The sequence below is a fragment of the Hippocampus zosterae genome, chromosome 7 (genome assembly GCF_025434085.1).
Source record: "Hippocampus zosterae strain Florida chromosome 7, ASM2543408v3, whole genome shotgun sequence".
In the NCBI taxonomy this organism is placed as follows: Eukaryota; Metazoa; Chordata; class Actinopteri; order Syngnathiformes; family Syngnathidae; genus Hippocampus; species Hippocampus zosterae.
The window spans coordinates 25428473-25452117 of NC_067457.1; the positions used below are offsets into that span (position 1 = coordinate 25428473).

General features: G+C 48.0%; 2 protein-coding genes across 4 annotated transcripts in view; one reads left to right on the forward strand and one right to left on the reverse strand.

The window, feature by feature from the left end:
• Positions 1 to 2588, forward strand: LOC127604739 (tissue alpha-L-fucosidase-like). The gene is made up of 8 exons (XM_052071980.1): positions 1 to 521; positions 682 to 816; positions 927 to 1064; positions 1151 to 1256; positions 1345 to 1545; positions 1623 to 1813; positions 2005 to 2104; positions 2224 to 2588. Exons 1-8 carry the CDS (start codon positions 16 to 18, stop codon positions 2356 to 2358), a joined length of 1512 nt encoding a protein of 503 aa, XP_051927940.1. The 5' UTR covers positions 1 to 15; the 3' UTR covers positions 2359 to 2588.
• A 181-nt stretch (positions 2589 to 2769) lies between these two features.
• dlgap3 (discs, large (Drosophila) homolog-associated protein 3) overlaps positions 2770 to 23645 on the reverse strand; it is a 60040-nt gene continuing 39164 nt past the window's right edge. For 2 of the 3 annotated variants that reach the window (XM_052071972.1, XM_052071973.1), the window contains exons 3-13: positions 17395 to 18560; positions 14746 to 14957; positions 13840 to 13942; positions 13546 to 13762; positions 12444 to 12961; positions 11309 to 11403; positions 10407 to 10626; positions 9452 to 9746; positions 9266 to 9357; positions 9027 to 9173; positions 2770 to 8576 (exon numbers count right to left, since the gene is read on the reverse strand). In XM_052071972.1, the coding sequence (XP_051927932.1) occupies positions 8271 to 8576; positions 9027 to 9173; positions 9266 to 9357; positions 9452 to 9746; positions 10407 to 10626; positions 11309 to 11403; positions 12444 to 12961; positions 13546 to 13762; positions 13840 to 13942; positions 14746 to 14957; positions 17395 to 18486 (3297 nt within the window). In that variant the 5' untranslated portion in view covers positions 18487 to 18560 and the 3' untranslated portion in view covers positions 2770 to 8270. The remainder of the gene's footprint in view (positions 8577 to 9026; positions 9174 to 9265; positions 9358 to 9451; positions 9747 to 10406; positions 10627 to 11308; positions 11404 to 12443; positions 12962 to 13545; positions 13763 to 13839; positions 13943 to 14745; positions 14958 to 17394; positions 18561 to 23645) is intronic. The other variant, XM_052071974.1, reaches the window with a different exon arrangement.

The window sequence follows — 23645 nt, forward strand, 5'->3', positions numbered from 1 at the left end:
GCCATGTGACACTGAATGGGATTGGAGCACAAATTCGTCAAAACGGAGAAGTCACGCTCCTCTCACAAATACTACAAGACCTGGCAACGCAAATTACCGCTACAACGAGCAAGAAGATTATTCGTAACCGATTGGGCTGTCGATAGTTTAACTTACCGCACAAATAGCCTAAATGTCACTATGATTTTCTTCACTTTCTTCCTTGCACTCGTCACGTTGGCGTCCGGAGCTCGCTATACTGCAGACTGGACTAGTTTGGACGCCCGACCGCTGCCCTCCTGGTACGACGAGGCAAAGGTGGGCATCTTCATTCACTGGGGGGTGTTTTCAGTGCCCGCTTTTGACAGCGAGTGGTTCTGGTGGCACTGGCAAGGTCAGAAACCACCCGATCCCAATTGCGTGGCTTACATGAACAAGAGTTATCCGCCTGGATTCCGCTACCCGGAGTTTGCAACCCAGTTTCACGCTCAGTTCTTTGAGCCGGAGGAATGGGCGAATATATTTAACGCTTCTGGAGCAAAGTAAGTACTTTGAACTGGGGTTCTCTTTGGGCACAGCATCATACCACCACCCTCCCAATTGCAACCCCAAAGGAAAATATGAATTCAGTTTATACTTTGAGCCACACAAACCACTGTTGCATCACTTCTCTGTCTTGTTGTTTATGTTTATTCCCGCAAGATACGTCGTCATGACAGCCAAACATCACGAAGGTTTTACCAACTGGGAATCTCCCAACTCCTGGAACTGGAATTCTGTCGATACCGGTCCACACAGAGACCTCGTCGGCGATTTGGGGGAAGCTGTGCGGAAGCGGTGTGTTCTCACCTACTTCCTTTCAAGCAACAAGATCGAAGGCCGCGAATGTAGTTTTGCTACTTTTCATGCCACTTGCCTCCAGTGAGGAATTCTATTTCCATATTCAGGTCCATGCACTTTGGACTCTACAACTCCCTTTACGAGTGGTTCCACCCTCTTTACCTGAAGGACAAGCAGCATGGATTCAAAACACAGGAATTTGTGTTTCACAAGCTATTACCAGAGCTGTATAACATGGTTGTAAGGTGACTTCATTTTCTTCCACACTTGTCTATGAATGAACACTGACCGTAGGTGCAGCCTTGAGTACATTTCAGCATCGCTCTTGCAGGTACAGACCTGAAGTGATCTGGTCTGATGGAGACTGGGAGGCGCCTGACACATACTGGAACTCCACACAATTTCTTGCCTGGCTCTACAACGATAGCCCTGTTAAAGTATGTGCCAGTATCACATCCTCTCTCTCTCGATATACAGTATATATATATATATATATTTGATGAACTCATGTAGACTATTTCATAGGATACAGTGGTAACCAACGACAGATGGGGAGCTGGCTGTGCATGTAAACATGGAGGTTACTACAACTGCGAAGACAAGTATACTCCAGGCCAGCTGCCCACACATAAGTGGGAGAAATGCACATCTGTAGACATGCTCTCCTGGGGCTATCGTAGGAACATGAAGATGAGTGACTTGATGGACCTGCCCACCATCATAGAGGTGATCACATTCAAGCCCAAGCATATAATCAGTCCTTCTGAAATGCACTCTGACATATTCGCTCGCTTACTGCTCAGGATCTGGTTCACACTGTGGCGCTGGGAGGGAACTACCTCCTAAATGTGGGCCCCACTCCTGATGGAATGATCCCAGCGTTGTTTGAAGAGCGGCTGCGGGGAGTCGGCACTTGGCTTGATGTCAACGGGGAAGCTGTCTACGCCTCCAAACCTTGGAGGGTCCAGATGGAAAATGCCTCTGTGCCAGTATGGTAGGTGGCAAGTAGGACAGAATCACAATATTGCCTCAAATAGTGGGCTGCATTCGAATAGTGTCGCAAGGGTTTTAATTAATTCATGACAGATTTTTTTATCAAATTGAGCATGTTTGTGCATGAATGTGTCCCAATGCACCAATTGAAGTCGAATATAGATAATGCATTTTTTTTTTTTGTTGGTTTAGGTATACATCCAAAGGGGACAGTCTTTTTGCCATCTTGACAACTAAACCCCCCAAACCCACTGTGCAACTTTGGGAACCCAAAACATCAGCCAACACCAAGGTAAAAACCGAGTAAACAAAATTCAGCATTCAAGCGCTAGCCACAAATTGGTCGGCAAGCTCACCGAATAGTGACCAAACCTGCCTTGTTAAAATCACGCATTGCTGCCTGTCATCCAGGTGACCTTGTTGGGGAACCCAAAGCCTTTATCTTGGTCACCTATCAAGCCCAATGCCGGCCTTACCATTGCTTTACCTGAACTCCCCTGCACTGCAGGACAAGCCTGGACCCTCAAACTGGACGGCGTCAAGTGAACGTTCACCATTGCATGGTCCAAAGTCTAAAACGTAGCGATCCGAAAATTCGTTTGACCTTTGGGCTCGACCTGGCACGGGTTCATGACATTCTGAACACTCTTTTTCATTTCTTTCTTTGTTGCATGGTGACAAAATGGTCAAAAACATTTGAATAATTCAATGACTGAAATGCAATGCTAAGTCTTTTTTTTTTGGACTGTTTTTCAAAATTAAAAAAAATGAAAATATTTCCAACCACCGTTTAATTCGAGGAGTAGAAATTTACCTAACCGGCGAAGTGATGCAGTCATGAAACCACACTTGGAACGTGCAAGAACCGTTTTCATAGGGATTTTTTTTTTCTTTCGGAAAAATAACCTAAAAAATGCAGAAAGATTTTAAATGGAGACAATCAAAGACACAGCAGGCTCGTTTCACTGGCTAAAATAGCTTTATAGTAATCATCATATTAATTGTAATAATATTAGCCTTTAGAAAATGTTTCAACAACGTAGACCGTGTTACATTCTGTGTTGGGGTATAAACCACGTCACAGTGTGCCATCACTCTGGGCTTTCAGATGGACTCTTTGGACACATCCAGAGCCATGACTTTTTTTTTTTTAACAGTAAATAGTATAAACTGGTATGTACACAACACAACAAACTCAACCGTGATCCCAACCAATACATCTTCAAGTCACCGTAGTGTTTCTCAAGCATGCATCTTCTCGAGCCACCTTCACCGGATTTACGAGACATTTATACTCCAATGGTATTGCTATGCGCCCCGCTCATTTCTTTTCAAATGACAACAACGGCCAAAAATAATATTTCGACATACACAATGTTGTCTTGGCACTGTATTCAATTGAAGAAGCCGAGCTGAAAGACAAGAAAAGCTCGGCGCGTAAGACCCGTCTGGTGTTTGGGGCGAGATGATGGAATGGGGGGGTGGGGCGGGGGGGGGGGGGGGGGCAGAGGACATTTTCGCTTTTGCTACATAATATAGTGGACGACAGTGGGAAATCCACAAGTTTCACATGTTCCTCCTTCCCTGGATGGGAGTTCAAAAGGAAACCAAAATCATGACTCCGCCCTTTTTAGTGATCCTTCACTCCTTGTGTCCATCATGGATCCCAGGAAGAACCACGTCTTCCAAGAGTTCCTTTGTTGTCCATCCTAGCAGCGCTTTTTAAGACACGTCCTAACATGTAAAGCTAGTTACTGTACACAAGACTCACCGCTCGCTAGATATGATAAGTTTATAAGAAGGAGAGCGGTGGTAAATCATGAACTCCCCTTTTAATGGCAATAACCATAATACAACTAATAATCATATTGCAGGAACAATATGTGATATTGAGGAGCGCAATGTTTGTTGGCGACGTGTATTTACATCTTTTTTTTTTCATGAAAAGCGTTACAGTGTTGATACACACCAGTCAGTACACCCCAGTGCGAAAGGCACATTGGAGTTTCAGTTTCATGTCTCTTGGCTGCTCTGTGGGTGATAAAATGTCCAAATAGGACACGTAAACATGGTTGTATAACGCACGCAATTACGTTTACATGGCCCAATTGCGTAACACACACAATTTATGAGAAACATAAAACAAAAAAGGCCATTTTTTTGGCAGCAACTATGAGTTAGCCATGTAGGTCTCTCATAAAATTCTTCCACTTCTGAAGCAAAATAAATCAACATTTTGAGGGTGTTTCACACCCAAAGCCGTGAAAAAGAGAGCCCGCGCCTCAAAAGACCTTTTATTTTGAAATTGTCATTTTCGAGTCAATTTGACCTTTTGCTGAGATCCTATGAAGACTAACTTGTATTTATTAATCGTTGTTATGAAAAGAATTAGACAAATGAAAACAAATAATTCTAGAATAAACGAGCAAGTCAAAATCCAGCCCCTTGTAAGGGATATAAATGAAATGTTGAAAAAAAAAAAAGTCCTTTCGGACGATGAATACCAGCAGAGCAGCCTCATAGAAATGCCCACCGAAAACTCAAATCTGCAGCTGCAAGACCCCGCCTTCACAAAAATACACTTGTGTCCACCTTGTTCGCGACTGTGGCGCTCTCCAGTTGCAGCAAATTGTCCGATATCACCAGTTTTAAAAAGCACTCGATTGTGTTTGTCCTATATTATTTTTTTTGTATTTTATTTTTTTTTGTCAGTTGCGTTGTTGTATGGAGAATCCCCTGAGGACAGCGGCCCGGGTCGCAAAGGCTGAGGTACTCGGGGGGGGGGGGGGTCATCTGGCTCTGAGTGTGGGCTTTTTGCACTTTTAGGAAGAGTTGACAGGTGGTTTGTGGTGTCGTCGGTCCGGTGCGTTTGGCGAGACCTCGCAATTCATCGCGAGAGTCCTTGCACTGTTCACATAGAGCGCAACAGGCAATATATTAAAAAAAAAAAAGCAACTAAGCTATATGTGATTCACTCAAGGCTCCACTTCAGAAGTGAAGAACAAGTTGCTACTGTGGATAAATCCCCGCGATGAAAAGATCAGTCGGGAGTCCTTCACAGTGGTGTAAGAGTATATTAAAAAAAACAAAAAAAAGAAGCAGGTCTTTGTGCTTTGTTGGATGAGCCTCAATCACCACTCAGATGTTGTCAAGTTGGGTTCACCTTTGCTTCAGCACGTGTGTGTCCTTTGCCGCTAATCTAGTCTCTTAAGGAGCTCCTGAACAAAGATTTTGAAAGCTACAAACATGAGCTCTCGTCTGCTCTCTTTCAAAACATGCAGTGCCAACAGAAAGTAGTCCAGGCATAGTCCTAGTGAGGGGTGACAAGGGAGGGCCTGAAACTACAATGAAACATTTTTCCTTGAAGCTCATCTCTCAACATTTGCTCCTTCCGTATGTACACGTCTCACATATGTACAAACTGTAAACTTGAACAGTAACGTCCACGCATAGCTGGTTAGGCACATGTCGTTGGTTTCGAAAGTAGAAACAGAGGGAAGGAGAGTATGACAGGTGAAGATATGTCATTTGAAGATGTAAAAGCTCAACTTGGCAACTCACAATGTTTTTTTTTTTTAAACCCTGTGAACCTGACCCAGCACTTCGGCCATCTTTTCGCATGTGCTGCATCCGGATATGCCACACAGCAATGGTGTCACACATGTCTACATAACCGTAATTATCATCGTTATCATAATATGTCACATTTTGATATAGGCCTCTTTGTACACTGTACTCAATAGTCTCTATTTATCTCTAAATGTTAGATTATGTTATAAAATATACATCTCCTGTTAAAATATTTGCCAGGTTCCATTCAGATATTCGGAGGAAAGAAAATCATGCTACTGGCTGAATTTCAGTGCTTTTTTTCATCACTTCACTTTGCCAGCAGGTGGCCGCTGCATTCGCATCAGCGTTGTCGTACAAAACGTCCATGGAAAATATCGACGATACAAACGTGTCCTTACTTTCTTTCAGTGGCGTTCTGTCAGGGCCAGCAAGGCCTTCTCTGCTGGCCTAAACATTCTCAGAAAGGTAAATTTAATAAATGTACCTTTCTGAGAATAAAAAAAATAATTTATGTTATTTTATTTTCATAATTATGTCAACAAAAATGATTCTCTGTATTCTTTACGTCATATTATTTCCACTTAGTCGAGTGGCTTTCAATGTTATTTTAAATAATTAAAAATTAAAATTAAAAGCCACTCGATAAATCACTTATTTATTATGGTAGAGTTTTTAACCAATCATATTTCAGATAGCTTGCGTTGCCAGGTAAATTAAACCTGCTCGGGGCCTTCAGATGAAACAGCAGGCCCTTGTGGGCTGGAAATGAACGGGCACTGTCAGGTTGCAGTAGCCAATCAGATAACGAGTCTGCATACCAGGGCCAGCTGGAAGCGTTTACGTTGAGCGTTTGGTGATTGGACTGCTAGAGAGAGCTGTTGCTGCATTTTGACCCAAAATGGCCGTGGGTGAAGACGTTGATCTGGTTGCAGGACTACTTTCCACACAATTTGCAAGACGGACCTTCCACTGGCTTTACCAATTGAAGCTGTTTTACCAAGGCAGCAAGGAAACAGAGCACGGCTGGGCACTTACAAGCTACGGTGCATTTAGAAACGTTTGGGGACACTCGGATCTGCAGCTCTGTGAACAGGCACTACATTGGTGAGTAAATGACTTTTAGTTGACATTTCTTATTTTATTTCGTTAGTATTAATGGTCATGAAATAAAATGACACTGCTCAACCCTTTCAGTTATTTGCTGTTGTATAGCCTAATCTCAAAATGCAAATGATCTGTTCACTTTATTTTCAAAGAATAGTTTGTTTTGTTATTGTGTGGTTGGTGTCTTATATGAAACTGCGACATTGCGCAATTTATTGGACAGACTTGTTTTGGATCACAGTGTCATTTTATTGAGTCTTTTTTAAATCTTCTTATTTTTGACAATATCTGTAAATTGAGTTTCCTGCTCTTACTTGTGAATTCATACGTGATGGTTTTAAATGGTCCTGAAATTAAGTGCTGCTTGACGAGCCTATACTATATTGTGTTCATGTATGTGACGTCACTGAAGGTCTAAGGTTGCAATGGACGGCCCGCCACTGAAATGGAAAGTTTGTTTTCATCTTGTGGCCACTCTATTTGGAAGCAATTTCCCATGCTGAGACTGCTCATCTTGATAAATAAGATGGGCCATTCTTGCTTTTAACTATTGAGTCGAGTCAATATTCAAAGAAAACACTCAAGAGCAGGTCAACGGCAATCACCTCTTTCCGTCATTGTCATGTATGGCTGTTTTCGTAAGGGCATCTTGTTCGGACTGCTGCTCTTCTGTAATTGACCACGTGGTGGTGCTCTAACCTCACAGTGAAATGGAGCCCTCCCCGTCTCCCCTCGCTGGTGTCCTGAGAAGGCATTTCAGCCAATCGAACTTGACTATTTTTATGGCCTGTGATGCTGCCTTGCCGTCAAAGGCTCCGTTTGGCAAGAATGAGACCGAATAGCAACTGTTCATTCAAGAAAATCTGGCGTTGAAAGGAGAATGTGTGGGGGAAAAAAAGGAATTATAGATTTGCATATTAAGGGGAATACAATTGTAATATTAGAAAATGTGATGGGCGAAATAGTCCTTTGACAAGAATAAAGTCACGTTACATCGAAAACTTCATTCTCATATTTTGACTCTGATATTTCCCCCAAAATGGGACCATTCTCCTAACATTGTGACGCTATTCATGTGCCGTGCCCTTTTCCTCCAAAGACGATGGCTGCTCTTGTCCCATTACGACTCATTTCTCACAAGACAGTATTTCACATGAAAGACAAAAAAAAATGTTTTTCACCCCCAAGTGTGGTCAGATGCTCTTTTCCTTCATGAACGTGATCGATGCTAAAGCAAGCAAAATCCGGTGCGAAGAATAGGCAGGGACAGCGAACCATCAGGGCGTGCCTCTTTCTCCATACTGGCAGTGTCGGTGAAGAGTATGGATATCGCAGCCAACGAATGTCCAAGGGTGGCAAAGGGAATCGGTGAAGTCTCGTCATCTCCCGCGGTGGAGGTTTTGTGCCTGTTAAGCCCTTTATTTTCAGTGATGTACAAGTGCTGGGTGAACATGACCGGGCATGCTACGAGCGAGGGCGAGATTCTCAGCAATTCGCTGTTACAAGATGAACGGCGTTTGTTGTTTGTCCTCGGCAAAACAATAAATGCATAAATAACTCTATAAATAGGTGATAATTCATATCTCTTTGCTACTCCTACATTTTTTTTAGGCCTCTGTGTCAGTAATATGTGCAATTTTCAAGACACCCAAATGGCTGTTACTGCTTGCGAACGGAATTAAGAGTAATGGGAAGTGCATTTTGGAGGAAGCGGAGGAGTTAAAATGACCTGCAGATAATCTAGAGCCGCAAAGGTTGGAGCGAAATGGCCGAGGTGGATTTCAGAGTCGAGTCTGGGCTTCGGGAATGTAGATTTCGATACTGTCTGCGCTCTCTGTGGCTGAATTTTGCCTGAAGGAGGCGGTACGCTTGGTCTGTAGCAGCCTCCTCCTTGCTTCTGTCCTCTGACGCTCCACGAGGTCCAGAGACTTCTCCCTCAGCGGTAGGGTGTGTCCCCCGAGCCGAGGCACCACCAGGCCCCCCGACCCGCCTCCGCCCCCTCCTTCACCGACGCTATCTGCCCGGAGGCTGCCACTCACCCCGCCCGCTGGCTTCTTTGGTAAGGGAGGAGGAAGCTTCTTGTCTTCCTGGAACCCAAGCGATGGTGACATGCACATCGAAGACGGCGGCGACGGGTGGGCGCGGTGGTTTTGTTTGGGTGCGTGAGAGGGTGTTGAAAAGATTTGGGTGGTTGCGTAATTGGCACGGGGTCAGGAAAGGGAAGGATGGGGTAAGAACACAAATGGTCAATGGCATGACATGAAGGACAAAGAGGAAAAGAGAAACCATGGTTAGTTCTTGCAGTATGAAGAGCAAATTAGTGAATGAGCACCTGAACCATTCTCGAGATTGCAACGCAACGCCCTCCTGCTGTATAAGCTACGTTGAAGGTCGGGGAGCGGTTCAGTTCAGAATTTTTGCTTTCTCGCAGCCTGCGATGGGATTGAGGACATCTGCGGCAGTCTCCTGCACTTTGCCAGTTTAGCTCTGGGGTTGCGGGGGCGCTGAAAGGAAACTGAGGTGCTGCTTTGGCTCACCTTCTTTTCTACGGGCAGTTTCCAGCCAGAGTCTTTGAGCCTCTGGAGATCCTGAAACTTGACCCGGATGTCTTCTATGTTGAGCTGAAGTAGGTCCCACAAGCCTGCTAGGTCCTGAGTGGTGGGCTGGGGGTAACTCGACGGGTCCTGGGGTGGGCAGGGTGACAAGATTACCACAGATGTTAAAAAAGACAAAAGTCTTGGGCATATGTCAAGTTGCTGTCATCACTCAAACTCACCACACTTTGTTGGCAGAGACGGAAGAACTGCTGAACCTTCTGAGACATGAGCATCTGAGCACTGCCAACTGCATTGCGAATCAGCTCGAGAACTGGAGATACAAAAAACGCAAGAACAAACAAGGAAGTTGAATTCAGCGATTTGATTTCTCCAATGATCTCAAAGTTCGCTCTCCACAAACTCACTCTCCTCTGGGAGTTCATTCTCCTCCGCCTCCCGTTCCATGTTCTGACACCAGCCCTCCATCCTCTCCACTTCGGTCTGCAGGAGGCGCAAGAAGAATTCTCCGTCCCTCATGCAGGGGGAGGCTCGACCCGAGTCGGGCAGGCTGCGGGGACCCTCCAAGGAGGGTGTGCCCGCCCACCCTCGTTCTGAACTGAGGGGGAGTGGCGAATGGGAACGCGGAGGAAGGTGCTGATGCTGGTGCGACCGTGGGTCTCCTGGGCAAGCCTCTGCCGTGTAGCCACTCTGGATAAAGTCCTGGAGTCAGGACGCCGATAAACAGTCAATCGATCAAGTTCATTGTCGTCACATAGCGGTCAGTCGCAACAAGCGTTTCGATGGTCAGTCTTTGGAAAAGAGTCTTGTGTCGCACCTATTTAGTTAATGAGCTAGTCTCGTGATGTTGTTGCAATGGCATTCACCCAATCCGGTTTTAGCCGGCATGAACGGGCGCAATGCAAGCGCGGTGGTCTTGCGCCACGTCCCACTCGATGGTCCGCCATTGTCCGTTGTAGCAGTCAAGGCTGCCATCTTGGGACTCGTTGATGCCGGCTAGCGATCCCCTTTGGGCGTGGTTGTCTATGTCTTAAGCTGCCTACCCGACCGTCTTTGTCCGATTGGCGGTAAGCTCGGTTGCAGCGCCTCACCGGGGGATCGGTGTGAGTTGTGACCAGATGATTTTGAATGACAGTAGCGAAGAGAGCGCACAGTTTGCATCTCTGCCACAGGGTTGCGAGTGGAATAGCCTATTTTCTTTTCACACCGACCGTGTCTCGCGTCTCGGGTCACCAGTTGCCTTTACTCGCTCGTGGCAAAAGTTTTTTCTCATACGCAACGTGCCTCGACTCGATCAAAGTTGAGGAAACACCAGAACCGATGACTGATTAGGATATATTGTGGTGAAATGGCCACACGTACCTCTCGATAAGCCCACTGCCCCTGCGTATGCACGGTGCGGTGGCATTCCGTGTACTGGCCGGCCGACTCCGGTTCCGACGAATGCCGTTGGAAGGAGCAACCGAATTGGAGACTCTTGTCCTGCATTGGCACGGCGACGCTCAGCCCCGGGAAGCCCTCGGGGTCCAGGTCGGCCTGCACGCTCGCCGTCACGCTGTTGGAGCGCTTGAAACGGGCCCGTCTATCACACAGGGAAAGTCACAGCAGGCCCAGAGCCCATCCGTCACGCACTGCCATGGCACGCAAAAGACTACATTTGTATTTTTTTTTATCCCTTCCGGATAATTTCAGCAGTGAGCGCTGCGATTCCTGCCAATACGGCTCCCTCACTCGGGCTAAAGTCTCGTTCAATCATCTGGCATATGACAAACGAGTGCACGTCACTGGATCTTGTCATTTACATCTCGACCCCCCTCTTCGTCCGTGCTGTGACAGTTTGAGGTGTGACACCATCATACTCAATGACAACAGGAACACATGCACGGCTCAGTCGCTAGCGTGGGACGCTGCGTTGATGTGTGAATCTGACCAAAGGCTACGAGGCCACGGCACACGCGAAAGCGTCGCAGTCGGAGTGCGCGCTCGCGCTTCCAAAAAGCAACAAGGCGTCGTAAGACTTCCAGCTGCGATGGCTTGATGAAATGTTAAATGGAATCTTTTGGTGAAATCAACCAAAGGTGTTTGCGCCGTTGGGGGGCCCCTGATGAAAATAAAGGCTTTCGTAAATTATGCATTGAATTGATGATGATGCTGGGGGTGGACGCTCTATATTTTTTGGGGACTTCATGTGAGTAAATTTTACGCTTTCACCGCCGCGTGCCGAGCGTAAGCAATCAGTGAGGCGGTGAATAATTTGACGTTACCTTTTGTCATCTTCCACCTGCACTCCGATTGAATGAACCTCTGTCACAGCTTTGCCGTCTGCGTCTGAATCGGACAGAGTCTCTGAGCTGTCAACCTAGAAGGAAGAGGAAAGAGTGCCATCCTAGTCGAGGGAAACCAAACTAAAACTTTGAAGTTCATATTTTGAATCGGGTCCTATTTTTTCTTCAAGCAAATGACAGGAAATGTTCCCCAAATATAAAATCAGGCAAGGAGTCAATTGGATTAAACCGAATCAAGAATATGAGTGTTGTATCCGTAATCCGATCAGCTCGACTTTGTCTGCGAGACGTTCGTCCGTAGCGTCGTCGATATCGACTGCGGTGTGATCATGGCGGCATTCGCGGGTAAGGCTAATGAAGGCGGGACTCCGGAGAAGGCCCAGGTGGGGTTGTGATCACGAGTTATGCTAATGGCAAAATGTGTTCTAAAAAAAGGTTGGATATGAGTCAGCCGAAAAATGTGCGCTTGGTATGCATCGGAAGTAAACTCCGATCTGGGGATGACAAACACAGCTGCCGTGCCAGACGCCGATCTAATCACTCATCTCATTTCTCTCTTGGCAAAGAAAGCAGCAGAATGTTTCCCTATTGGCTGAGGTCGATGCATTTGGATATCGTGCATGTCATGTTTGCAGCAATTACATGTTCGGAAGCCAATCACCTGAGAAATGACTCATGAATTGATCGAGTCTCCTATAAAGATGGACGGACTTTTTTGGTATACTTAGAAACATTAGTCAAATAGAACTCCTCATTCTCGATTTAATCCCGCGTTGTTCCAAAACATGCCGGGCAGCACTGAGCTCTTGAAGGACAAGTAAAGAGGCAGAGAAGGTCCCCGATTGAGCTCCAGTAATGTGGTTGCTCCCACAGAGCAGAAGGAATATACAGTATGCCTGTGAGTATTGCGTTTGTATGTGTTGCTGCTCCGTGGGCGCTTTGGTAGTGGTCAGAAAGTTTAAAATGTCTGTTACATCCTTGCCAACGTACACGAGCATCTCTGCGGCAAGCGAGAGGACTTTTGTCAGATTTCCACCTCTGGAACGTACCCCCCTTAATGAAGCGGGCCTCCCTGCCGGATACCCGAACCCAGAGACCAGAGAGTCTTCCTCACCTGCACAGCGATGGACGGCCTCCATTTCCTGCCACCGCATCCGTCGTCCTGCCCTCCGGCTTTACTCAAAACAATGCTGTTCTGCGGCAGGGAGACCGACTTCCCCAGGCTTCCCCCAACCCGACCGTCCCTCTCCCGGGCCGCCCTCGGCGGGCCCTCCAGCAAACTGTCAGCCGAGCTGCTGTGTTTGGCCCGCACGCCGACTCCCGGACCTCCCGCGTAGGGCACCATCTCCCGCGAGCCCCTCATCCCTCCATCCAGGCTCTCCGCCGAGTTACTGTGCTGCCGGGAACGCCCCGGGCCCGCGGCTGCGTAGTAGCCCGCTCTGGAAGAGCGTCCCGAAGTTCCGTCGGCGCAGCCCAGGTCCACCGAGTTACTGTGCGGTTTGCAGCGCCCGTGGCTGCTCTGGTAGTAGGCGTCCTGGGTTGACTCCGTGCTGCTCTGGGCTCGCACGGACAGCGAAGACTTGGACATGCGAGGCGGGAGTGGGGGAGGAGCACCTTTGCGGTAAGGAAAGACTAAAGTGTCAGAGAAGTGGGAGAAAGGGAAACAGAGGCAGAGGCGCAGTTGGGTTGTTGAGAGAAAAAGGCAGCAGGGATGGATACTCACAAAAGGGACAGCCTAGAAGAACGGAAGCAAATGCGAATATTGATGACACGAAATGATATGCAGGACTTGACTTTTCCCTTAAGCAAGCTGAAGCCTACCACTTTAGAAGATGAAACAATTTCCTCAGAGATATTAAAATAAGCCCCGCCCCGCCTCCCCCAGTCTTTTCTTCCACTTTAACGGCTTTGTTGAACAGATGCACTCAAATATGGTGAGCGTGCGTGGTTGTAAGCAAAGGTGGGATTGTGTTTAGCGGGTGAAGGGGTGGACTCTTGACACAGCACAGGCTGAAATTCAACCTGTCAGATTTGCTTGTCTTAGCTTTTGGTTATTTGTCGCTTTGCATTCAAGAATGCATAGACGACTGCTGAAAACGACAAATTGCAAATTACCGAGGCACTACGAACATGATTAAAAGCCGTCCTTAGACGGCGGAAACTTGAATCGTGACCGGAAGAGTCCTCCCGTTGGAGTGAATTGCACAGAAACTCACCAGCTCCCGCCTTGACGCTTCCCTGGGGACCAGACAGAGAGAATACGGAGAGACAGTCGTCATCCTGGGAACAGCCGGCCTGGATGGCACGGACATAGCTATGGCTACGTGTGCGGAACACCCCCGGGAGATCCAGAGCCTCGACCGCTTGGGACTCCACCTCGCCGAACATGGTCTCGCACACGGCCTCAAACTGTCTGTCCAAGGTGTCTCCCAACTAAAGCCGAGATCCAGATATGTCAAAGCGTCAGTAGAACGTCCCGTCCTCCAAATAACCCACGCAGTCACCGTTACCTGAGAGCTGGTCAGCGAGCGGGTGTAACTGCGCGAGCGCGCGTGGGACTTGGGTGTCGTCCGGCTGTTCGGATAGGAGTCCGTACACTGCTTGCATGAATACCTGAAGTTAAAAACAATCAAGTCGGGAGTCGTTCCAAAGTTGGAGCAGAAACGACGCCATCAGGCTAATTAACCTCAAGTTAATTAAACTTTATTCAACTGCGACTCATTATCCCAAAGTTGGATCAATACACTTTTGTATTGTCTACTTTAGCTGTTTATTGTCGACCGCTTAGCATAGCAGCTAACACCGCTAGCGCTTATGCTTGAGAGAGAACTCGGAACATCGATTCGCAACGCTGCCGTTGTCATTGGAGTAATAATACGGCGTAACAATCATATTGAATAAATATTCAAATACAATTAAACTGTAAAATATTTATCCAACAATGTTTTTGAAAAGTGTGTTTGTCAGGGGCCTGAGCATCAATAGTAGGGTTTCCCCAAACAAATCGTCACCTGACGAGATATTTCAGAGTGTCACGTTGAATGAAATGATGCAATTGTTTCTTCACTTTGTTTTCGTTAAAGCATTATAACAATTAAACCCAATTTTCATTTCGCGTCCACATTGTTTTCCAGTTCTGGAATCCCTCTGTTGTATTACCGATGAGTTTTTTTCAAAGCCCTTCCTCTGAGTTTGTCACGCCATCTCCGGATTTGTTGTCTCCTCACCATGATTCATACGCTTATCTCGAAATATGACAATGACACGTTAAATGTCACAGACAAATGTCAGAACAGAGTTCAGCAACAACAGAGCACCCAAACCAAACGGGCGAGCGGCGAAAGCAGACTAAACAGATTGCGGCGCCAATCTGCGGCGTCGGTATTATGCTAAGCAGCGCGTAGGCGGAGTTTGACCTTTGATCCATGCTGATGGATCGTCTGAAGGCATCCCTCTGAGCGATCAGGGTGGACTTGGGCGAGGCTTTGGGGCTGCTGTCCGAATCGGCGCTGTCGTCGTCACCCATGGCCTTGATGTAACTGCCGCTGCGCATGCGACGGCAAGGAATCTCGCCGCCGCCGCCGCCGTCCGTGCCACCGTATCCGCCCCCCCAGTCTTCCGAGGGAACCTGAGACACAATCGCATAATCACTTGAAAATCAATAATTCACCTTCCGAGGTTCTGACAATACGACGGTTGTGAGTAGCGTTCAAGCTTGTTGACATGAGGCAAGGGGGTCTTCTTTTTGTCTTTTTTTTTAGGTTAAATAAAGGTCGGATGAGTAATTGACACTTTTCTCTGTTATTGTGGTTGAAAAGCTTTTCCCTGTTGCACTGTCACATGTTTGTTTGGCATGCAGTTCAAACAATCATCCAGGCCAAGCGTGACCATACATGCATGTCACGTGCTAGCATGATCTCAGGAGAATTTAGTTGAAAATATGTTAAAAACATGCCCCGCACCTTTCTAATTCCGGTCTATACCCTTCCGTATGAAATCCTTCTGAATTCCTTTGAGATCAAGCTGCACATGCACACGAGAGTGAGAGAGTGAGCGAGATGATGCTACAAAGACTGCGACAGAGACTTACAGAAAGAGAGAAACTCTGACAGCCGGAGAAACACTTGACGCGCGAGAAAGAAAAAAAAAAAGGAAGCATCAGTCCAAGCTGACGGCAACAAAGAGAGGCAGGTAGCCAAGCGCAGCCAATGACGGACACAAACGCAGAGAGACGCACGGGAGGGGTGATGAAAGCCAGAGACAAAGAAAGGATGCACAAAAAGCCGGTGGGCGAGACGGCAGTGAGAAAACAAATATCCAATCAAGAATTGAGGACCATCACACGGCGCGGAACAACCATAACGAGCAATGAGACAAACGATGACCTGAACCCGTTCCCGTTGTGAAAGCCGCAACACCAGGTCATCTTACCCGAGTGACCCTTTTTTAAGGTCATCGTTTCAAATGTTTGCCCACTGCCGCCGGTCTTTCACTATCACTTCCATCCTCTCACCACGCTCTTTCTCCTCTTATTTCCTGATGCAGCCGTGGCTTTATCGCTTCCCTAATCTTGGATTCCTATCTCGCCATCCGTCTATTTGCCTCCGTCATCGTACCTGACACTTTAGAGACGTCTTTGTGTCACTCTTTCTCTCTAATGTCGTTTTTGTCATCGCTTGTTGCCAGATCGAGATAAGCATAGAAGGGCTCAGGCAACGTGAAGGGCGGGAGTCAATCGGGTTTTTGTGGGGACGCCATTTGGGGATGGTTATTCGACTGAAGTGCCACAATTGGCAATAGGAAAATGAACAATGTCACCGAATTGCTTCATTCTAAAGAATTCTAAAGGGGATGCGATCCAGTCATGAACACCAGTTTTCAACATTGGTGTCACCCTGACCAGAATTGATTGATTGATTGATTGATTGATTTATTTATTTTGCAGTTGTTCTGTCGCACCGTAGCTGCGTTTCCCATTTTGCAATGACTGTAAAACAGCCAGGATCCTTCTGGCTAGGCAGAAAAGTGAGCAAGCGCCAATGACAAGAAGTCAACAAATGACGCCACCCGTTACATAAACGAAACAATATGAATCCGCTGGAACCTGTGGGTGAGAAGGAGAATTCGCGTGGATGTCAATCGTATCAAGGAGACCAAATGTCAGCGTAGATGTGCACCAGCAACTCCTGCAGGAAGCTGCTCTGAGGCCCCGCCTCAATGTGTCCGACTTCACGGGCTTGTCTAAATGCCCGCTCCTGCTTTTTTGTATCGGCAGCCCTCAGCTGTGGCGAAGGGATGAAAGTTGGCCGAGCACCGGGGGCTAGCGTGGCTACCTGTTGTTCTGCAGGAACACAGCTGCAGATTTGGGAGCATAAATTTGTGTGTGTTTGTGATGAACTAAAAAGTGGTCCCCACAAAACACATAAACCGGTTAGTGTGTGTGTGTGTGTGTGTGTGTTTGTGTCCTTTCATGGCAAGTACAATGCGGAAATAAATGCAGGAAATGGTCTCAAACCAGAAAATGACGTACATGCTCTCAGGAGAGTGAAAGCCAGTTGACGTCCCCGTCTCCCCCCCCCCCCCACACACACACAGCAGGTGTTTCGCTGTGGTTCTGAAAAAGCATGCACGCGATAGAAACTGCTGGCTTGTGGACGATGACATGCGTGAGTCACTACGACCACACGCCGAGACGTGACGGCATCCTATTTTCCAACCGCTGACGTCAGCTCATGTTCTTTTTTTTTCTTTGTCTCCTTTTGTCAGAGCGAAACGTTACTTTGAAATTCATGCAGTTTTTTCGTGGAGTGCATCAGCGTTAAAGTCTACCGCCTTCGCGCGCTATTGTGGCTTCCGCTTCTTACGCTGGTGGAAAATTGCTGTTGCTAGCCAATCCATCATCATACTCATGTGGGGTAAGAACATACATTTCAAATGGAAACTCGAGTCATGAGTGAGCAGATTGCTGTGAAAATATGAAATGCTGTTCTCGCGTAGTGAATCGTTGCACAGCTGATTTTGGAAAGTTTGGCCTCAAGTTTGGCAGCGAGCAGGCTTGCGCTCACCTGCAGGTAATGCAGAGTCCTCTCCTTTAGTTTGTTCTCAACGGGCACCAGAGCTTTGTCATAGCCTCCTCCTCCTCCCCGAGAAGGGTACACCTCCCTAGCTTGACTGACCGTCATGGCCGACCACGTGCTCCTTTTCATGGAGTGAGCGGTGTGACCCGGGTGTCCGCCTCCTTCGCTTCCCGCCAGCGCGATGGTGGTACAGGCCGCGCACTCGGCAGGCCCCGGCCCGCCGCCTCGCTCCTTGGGCCTCTTGGTGGTGAGCTCCCGGATGGCGGCGTCCAGGCTCTCGTGCCCGCCGGGATATCCTTTCCTGCCGCCGCTCACCAGGAAGCTGCTGTCGCTGTCCAAGTTGTCATCCGAGCTCCACCAGCCGGCCGTCCTGCCGCGGTGCCGTCTGCCCGACTCGTGCCGAGAGTCCCCGCTCTTACTGCGCTCTCGAGACTTGTTTCTCCGAGCCGAGCGAGACTGGTGGCCGGAGTAGTGGGCCCCGGCGTCCTCCCCTGCGCTCCTGTGACCCCCTCCTCTCTCGCCTCGGTAGTCCCCGCCTCCTCTGGTGCCGTTGTACTCCCGTTTGGAAGGAGCCTCCAAGGAATGGGACTTGGCAAAAAGCCGTTGCACCGAGTTAACCAGGTGGCGTATACGCGAGGGGCTCTCGCTGCGCTGCTCGGCGCCCCCGCTGGTGGCGCGCTGATACTGCAGCGTGTGAAAGCCGTCGGGATGGAAGGGTACCCGCTTTTCAAACTGGTCCATCAGGTTGGGAGGGATGCGGTGCATCTTACCTCCGTGACCCGACGATAAGCATTCCTCGCACGAGTCAAACGACTGCAAAGGCGGATGCTGGCTGGGGTGCGAGCGAGGGAAGGTGCCTCCGCCCGAGTGGCTGTGAGAATGGGAGTGGGAATGGTGTCTCTCCAGCGCCAAAGCCTCAGCCGGGCCTCCCGGGGGGTAGTAGTGGCCGTCGCCATGACCGTGGTAGTAGTCTCCGCCTGGGCCATCGCAGTCCTCGGGTGGGCAGTGACAAGGCCCTCCTCCTCCGCCGCCGCCGGAGGAATGCTGGGACAAGCTGCGGCCGACGTGGTACCCTTTCATATGCACCGGGGCGTGGCGCGCCGTCCGGGCGGAAAGGGGGCGCTGTGGGCGTGACAGGGCTGCGCAAGTCTCACCTGCAGGCAGACAAGGAAGATTGTTCAGAATGAAACGCGTGACAACAAAAGCATGGAGGTTACGTCCCAGACCACCTGCGATAGAATTCGAAGCGACCGCGTGTTTATATTCTTATTTGTATATATGTTTTGGCCACTGGGGGCACTCTTGTTCCACAGTACTATACGTGACTGCGCAGTTGTCTTTCGTTGATTCAATAACTTGCAAACAGTAAATATGAAACCATCCGTATTTCTTCCTTTCCTTGTATACTGTAAGAAGCAAATGGTTGTAACAAGACAAACGATTTCAACGATTTGAAGTGTGCCTACAGAAGAAACCCAATATCTCTTTTCTTACAACTCCTTGAGTAACTACCGTCTGAAAAATGACACGTTGCGCTTTTCAATTTGTGACGCACAAATAAATCAGCGGAAAGGCACAAGACGGACGATCGATGTGCAGATTGCCGAACGTCGTTTGTGAAGTGGCTTCATGAATTGAATTTGTTTTGGTTTTTTTTCCTCGGATGAACAGATGTGTTGCTATTCTCTTGCTTTTTCCTAAAAAAAAAAAGAAGAAAGAAAAAAACTTTGCAAATGGCGAGGATAGATTTCAGTTTCTCGTTTATCTCAATGGCCGCTGGGCTGATCCGTCAAGAGCGTTTGGCTTTGCTTTCTACCTCAGCATTTCCCTCTTTCTTACGTGCTCCCTCCGTTTATTGTTAGATTCATCACTCCCGCACTCCAGTGTCGTCTGCCACAACCCTCCATCCATACCCGCAGGGGTTCATGGCGCATTTACACAAAGGTGATTTACAGCGGAGGCAAAACGGCGTGTTTATTGATCAGCTGCATCCTGCGGAGGCGATAGATGTGGATCTGTTGATTTTTTTTTTTTCCCCTTTTTCTCTCCAATCAATTATAGCTTCATTTTACCGTTTGCATCCTTGCGATTAAACTACCTTGTTGTAGGAAATGATGGAAAAACAAAATAAACAATGGCAGAAAGTGAAATCGATAAACTTTGAACAGCTGCAATAGGTTGGAGGTTCTACCGCAGTTGTCACCAAGTGCTCAACCACTGCTCCAAATGGAACCTCGTCGATTTTATTGACTGTAGTTGATATAATCACCTCCCTATTTACCATCATCCTCTCTAACTCCTGCACACATGCGCCTGGCGTCATTTTCAAATGTAATTAGAGTTAAATTGACTCGGCAGCGCGGGACTCGCCGAGCACGCTTGTACCCGTGTTCGTGCACACACACCAGAGATAATCATGCGGTATGGAGTGGGACCCGGCCGTCTTGATTGGCTTAAATAAGGTGTGGATAAGAAGGTTAACCCTCATTCAAGTGTCTAATCCGCAGACGCCGACACGGAAAGAAAAAAAATAAAAATGAAAGCAAAAGACTGACCCGTTTTCGAAAAGCCGACGGACGACACTCGAGTGCTTTTTGAACCCTAATTGCCGGCGTGCATCATTTGTGGCTGTTTCCTCTATGAATAAATGACAAGTGTGCTGCGTCATTCTGACCGAAGGAGTGAATTGTAACCCGCAGCTTTGCGACATCCGTCATTGCGACACACGCGCAGACCAACAATGAAGACAAAGCCGAAGACAAAGAGAAAGTGGCCCAATTCCCATGATTTCTTTTTCACCACATGGCACCCGTTCCTCTGCCTTTCCTAGTGACCTACTTCCGTTCGCTCCGGCCACTGTCGCCTCCTTCACTATGCCCGTCTGGTTCGCTGCCTTTGAGCAGATGCAGATTTTCTTTCGCGACACCTCGATCCGCCACGGGTCTCTCCCGATATTGACGGGTGGCGCTCGGCCCTCCTTCCAGTCTTCAGTCTTGCGATCCTCAAACTCCAAACGGAAGGCCAAATTGCTGTTCGGATCATTTATTGCGTTGAGAACAGATACCGCTGAAGGGATCCGTCCTCACTGATACGTTCTCAACCGCGGCACGTCAAACTAGCATTTGGCATTTTCGGACTCGCGTTTCGATTCTTGGTTCTCACCATGCTTGCCGGTTTTCTCCTTGTACTTGGTGTGTCCATGTGATTGGCTACATTCATTCCTTCGCTTTTATTGCCGACAGCTCCAAAGTTGAACCCCAAACGTGGTCAAATTTGGCGTTCAGTTCCAGTACAAAAGCTTCTCTGTTGCTTTTCATGTTTTTGTGAAGTCGCCACAAAAAGGTAAACGGAGGTAGCAGGGAAAGTTCTTGCTATGTCATTGCCCACTCGCAACCAGGATGCTTTTCTCATTGGAAATTGTATACGTTTTCGTATTTTATCCTATTGCTCTGAGCACATCCCGTATCTTTCGGGCTCGAAGGACAGGGCCACGTCTTCATATCCATCCGTGATGCGGCTTTCTCGGTCCGCTCCTTGGATTTGAAGGAACAACTATTCCGCGGGGAGTCAACAACATGCTGTCATGCTGCTGATGTTTAACACTGCTTAGCATCAACCGGACCGTTGCAGAGGCTTTACTCTGGAGCTCTTTTCATTAAATATTCATGCCATCGCGCCAGCTGGCTTTGACCCACTTTGCTAACAGCTGAGTCGGGCCGCGCTTCGCCGTCTTCACGAGCGGCGCGGGTCAAGGGGTGCTTCACATCGCTGATGTACGGTACTATAACTTCAAGACCTCGACTACCCAGATTTATTTCTTCCCACTCTAGCGAATAGTGGTCAAGCTCGAACCTTGAGGCGCATGGAGGACTGGTCAAAGTCTCCTTGGGAAAAGATACTGAAGGTCTAATTGCAGTGTGTGAAGGACTCGCTGGAAAATCTTGGGGTTGCAGGGGTTGCCACTGTGTGCGATCACCTCCATGCTCGGATAAACGGTTGGGAAAATGGATGGATGGACGCTTCAGATGTTGGATGCTGGGTTCAAAGTACAGTCCACGTTGCGAAAAGGTTTTCGTTGAACTCCGCTGGTGGGAACGTTCCATCGGTTTTCCAAACTACCGGTCTGAGCTTGTGCCGCGGGGGCTGCAAATGGTTATGACATCATATTTTGCTGTTTGAATGAAACGGTTCAGCTTGGCATTTCGGTTTGCGTCGCATTAGAATAGCTTGATGGTGGAAAATGTAACACGCATACATTTTGTTAAGCTGCGAGACACACAGATGCAACACACACCCGAACATTTCTCTTATGACGAGATCCAGGAAGACTTGAAGATAATAGGAAACATTTTGGGAGTAGGGAGAAGCTTGTCATTTCTGTCCATGCGAAGGGAAAGGTCGACAAGTGCGTAAAGCGGGAAGATGTGGAAGACGTGGAAATGGAAGTCATGTCTTGGGGTTTTAAAAAATGTAGAGCACCTGCAAGGCGGGTAAATGCTTTCATATCTATTTTAGATGAAGGCTTTGTAGCTTGGGACTTTCAAAGGAGAAATGGGAGAAGCGACCGTACCGCAGATGGCGACAGTCACGTCTACGCTCTTCGCGCTTTGCAGACATTCTATCCGATGCAGCGGACATGAGAAATAAAAAAAAGATATTTCCCAAGAGCTGACAACTGAATTCCGTCTCACGTGCCTTTCCTTATGTGGAAGAAAAGATGGGAGAGATATTTGACACTTTGCAAATGTCAGCGGGATCGGACGGCAATGGGCGCCATGTTTTGTTTGGACGCTAATAGTGAGACAGTTGGGTAGGTGAGCGATTGAGTGCGGGTGTGCACGCGCTGAGATGAAGAGATGATGATGGTCGCAACACAAGGGAAATATGCCGCCATCAGAAGGGCAAAATGGAAGAGAGCCTTGGGGGTATTTCCTTCCATCTTGCCCTCCTCCACGTCTTGCCCTGCTTTTCCATCTTTCCCGATTTCCCACTCGCAACGTGACACATTTTCCATCATCGTTTCTTGAACACGCATTCCGGCACGCGTCATTTTTCTTGCCATTGAGATGAAGCTATCGCAGATTTTTCAAGATTTGAGTCATTGCTTATGGCCCGTTTTGTTTGTTGTGGATGAAGAGCAAAAAAATAAATGTATATATTCTTTATCCTCACACACTTCCTCTCTTTGGAGCACCCCACTGCTTCTTTGACCATCACGCTATGGTTTTATGGTTGAATCAATATGTGGGAGTTGCTTGGATATAAACCTGTCACTCTTGTCCAATCACCGTCATCATATGCACGAAATCCATCCCATATCCAAAACGCGTGCCCGATCGCGATCATCAAATCGTTTAGAGCACAAAAACCGCTTGAGAGCCATCCGGACTGTGACTTAATGAGAAAGAAAACACCAACAGCACTCAGACCGAGCCACCCGCTCGTAATTGGCTTACATTCTCGCTCTCTGCCCCCGCTAACACAAGGGGACGTTGCCGAGGACATGAGATGGCCGTATAACAGGAAGATGAAAGGTAATCAGAGACGAGCACAGCAGGCTCATTTTGAGCTTCAGCTCATTAGACGTGGAGGCCCGGGCCTTGTTCGGGAGAGGACTCGCCTCTCTGCACGCACGCATGTAAACACAGCTTCTTCTTTGGCTATTACGCCCACTCTCGCATCTCACTTTGTCTTAATATTTTGTATTTTATCGAGGTAGCTTCAAGACGCGCGGGGTTTTATCAAACGTGGATAAATGTGTACCGAGAAATGGACCTTATTTTTCCTCATTTCTCCTTGCATCCATTTCTGAAGAACAGCCAATGAACTTTTCAACTCCCTTTCACTTTTTGGTCTCAATCCACCATTCCCTCTACCTGCCGCCCCCCCCCGGCCCCCCCCCCCCCCCCGCCTCTGGTCGAGGTTGTGTTGTGCTGTATTACAAGCTCTCCTGACAGCTAAATCAAAGGCCCCGCGTCACATTTTGCTCGCAGGCTGAACAGCTCAAAGTGCCGCTTCACCCAGATTCATCAGAAACACCGCTCAATGTCACGACTCGTGTTTTGCCATGGAGACAAAGTCCAACCTCGGAATCACCTTTTTTTTTTTTTTCCAGAAATCATGTCACAAAAGGCAAACCCGACATCTGTGTCGTCACGTCATGTCGTAAAATACGCGCACAAACCAACTTAATGGACCGCACAAAATGGCGAGAAGTGAAGGGACGCAGCTGGGCAAGC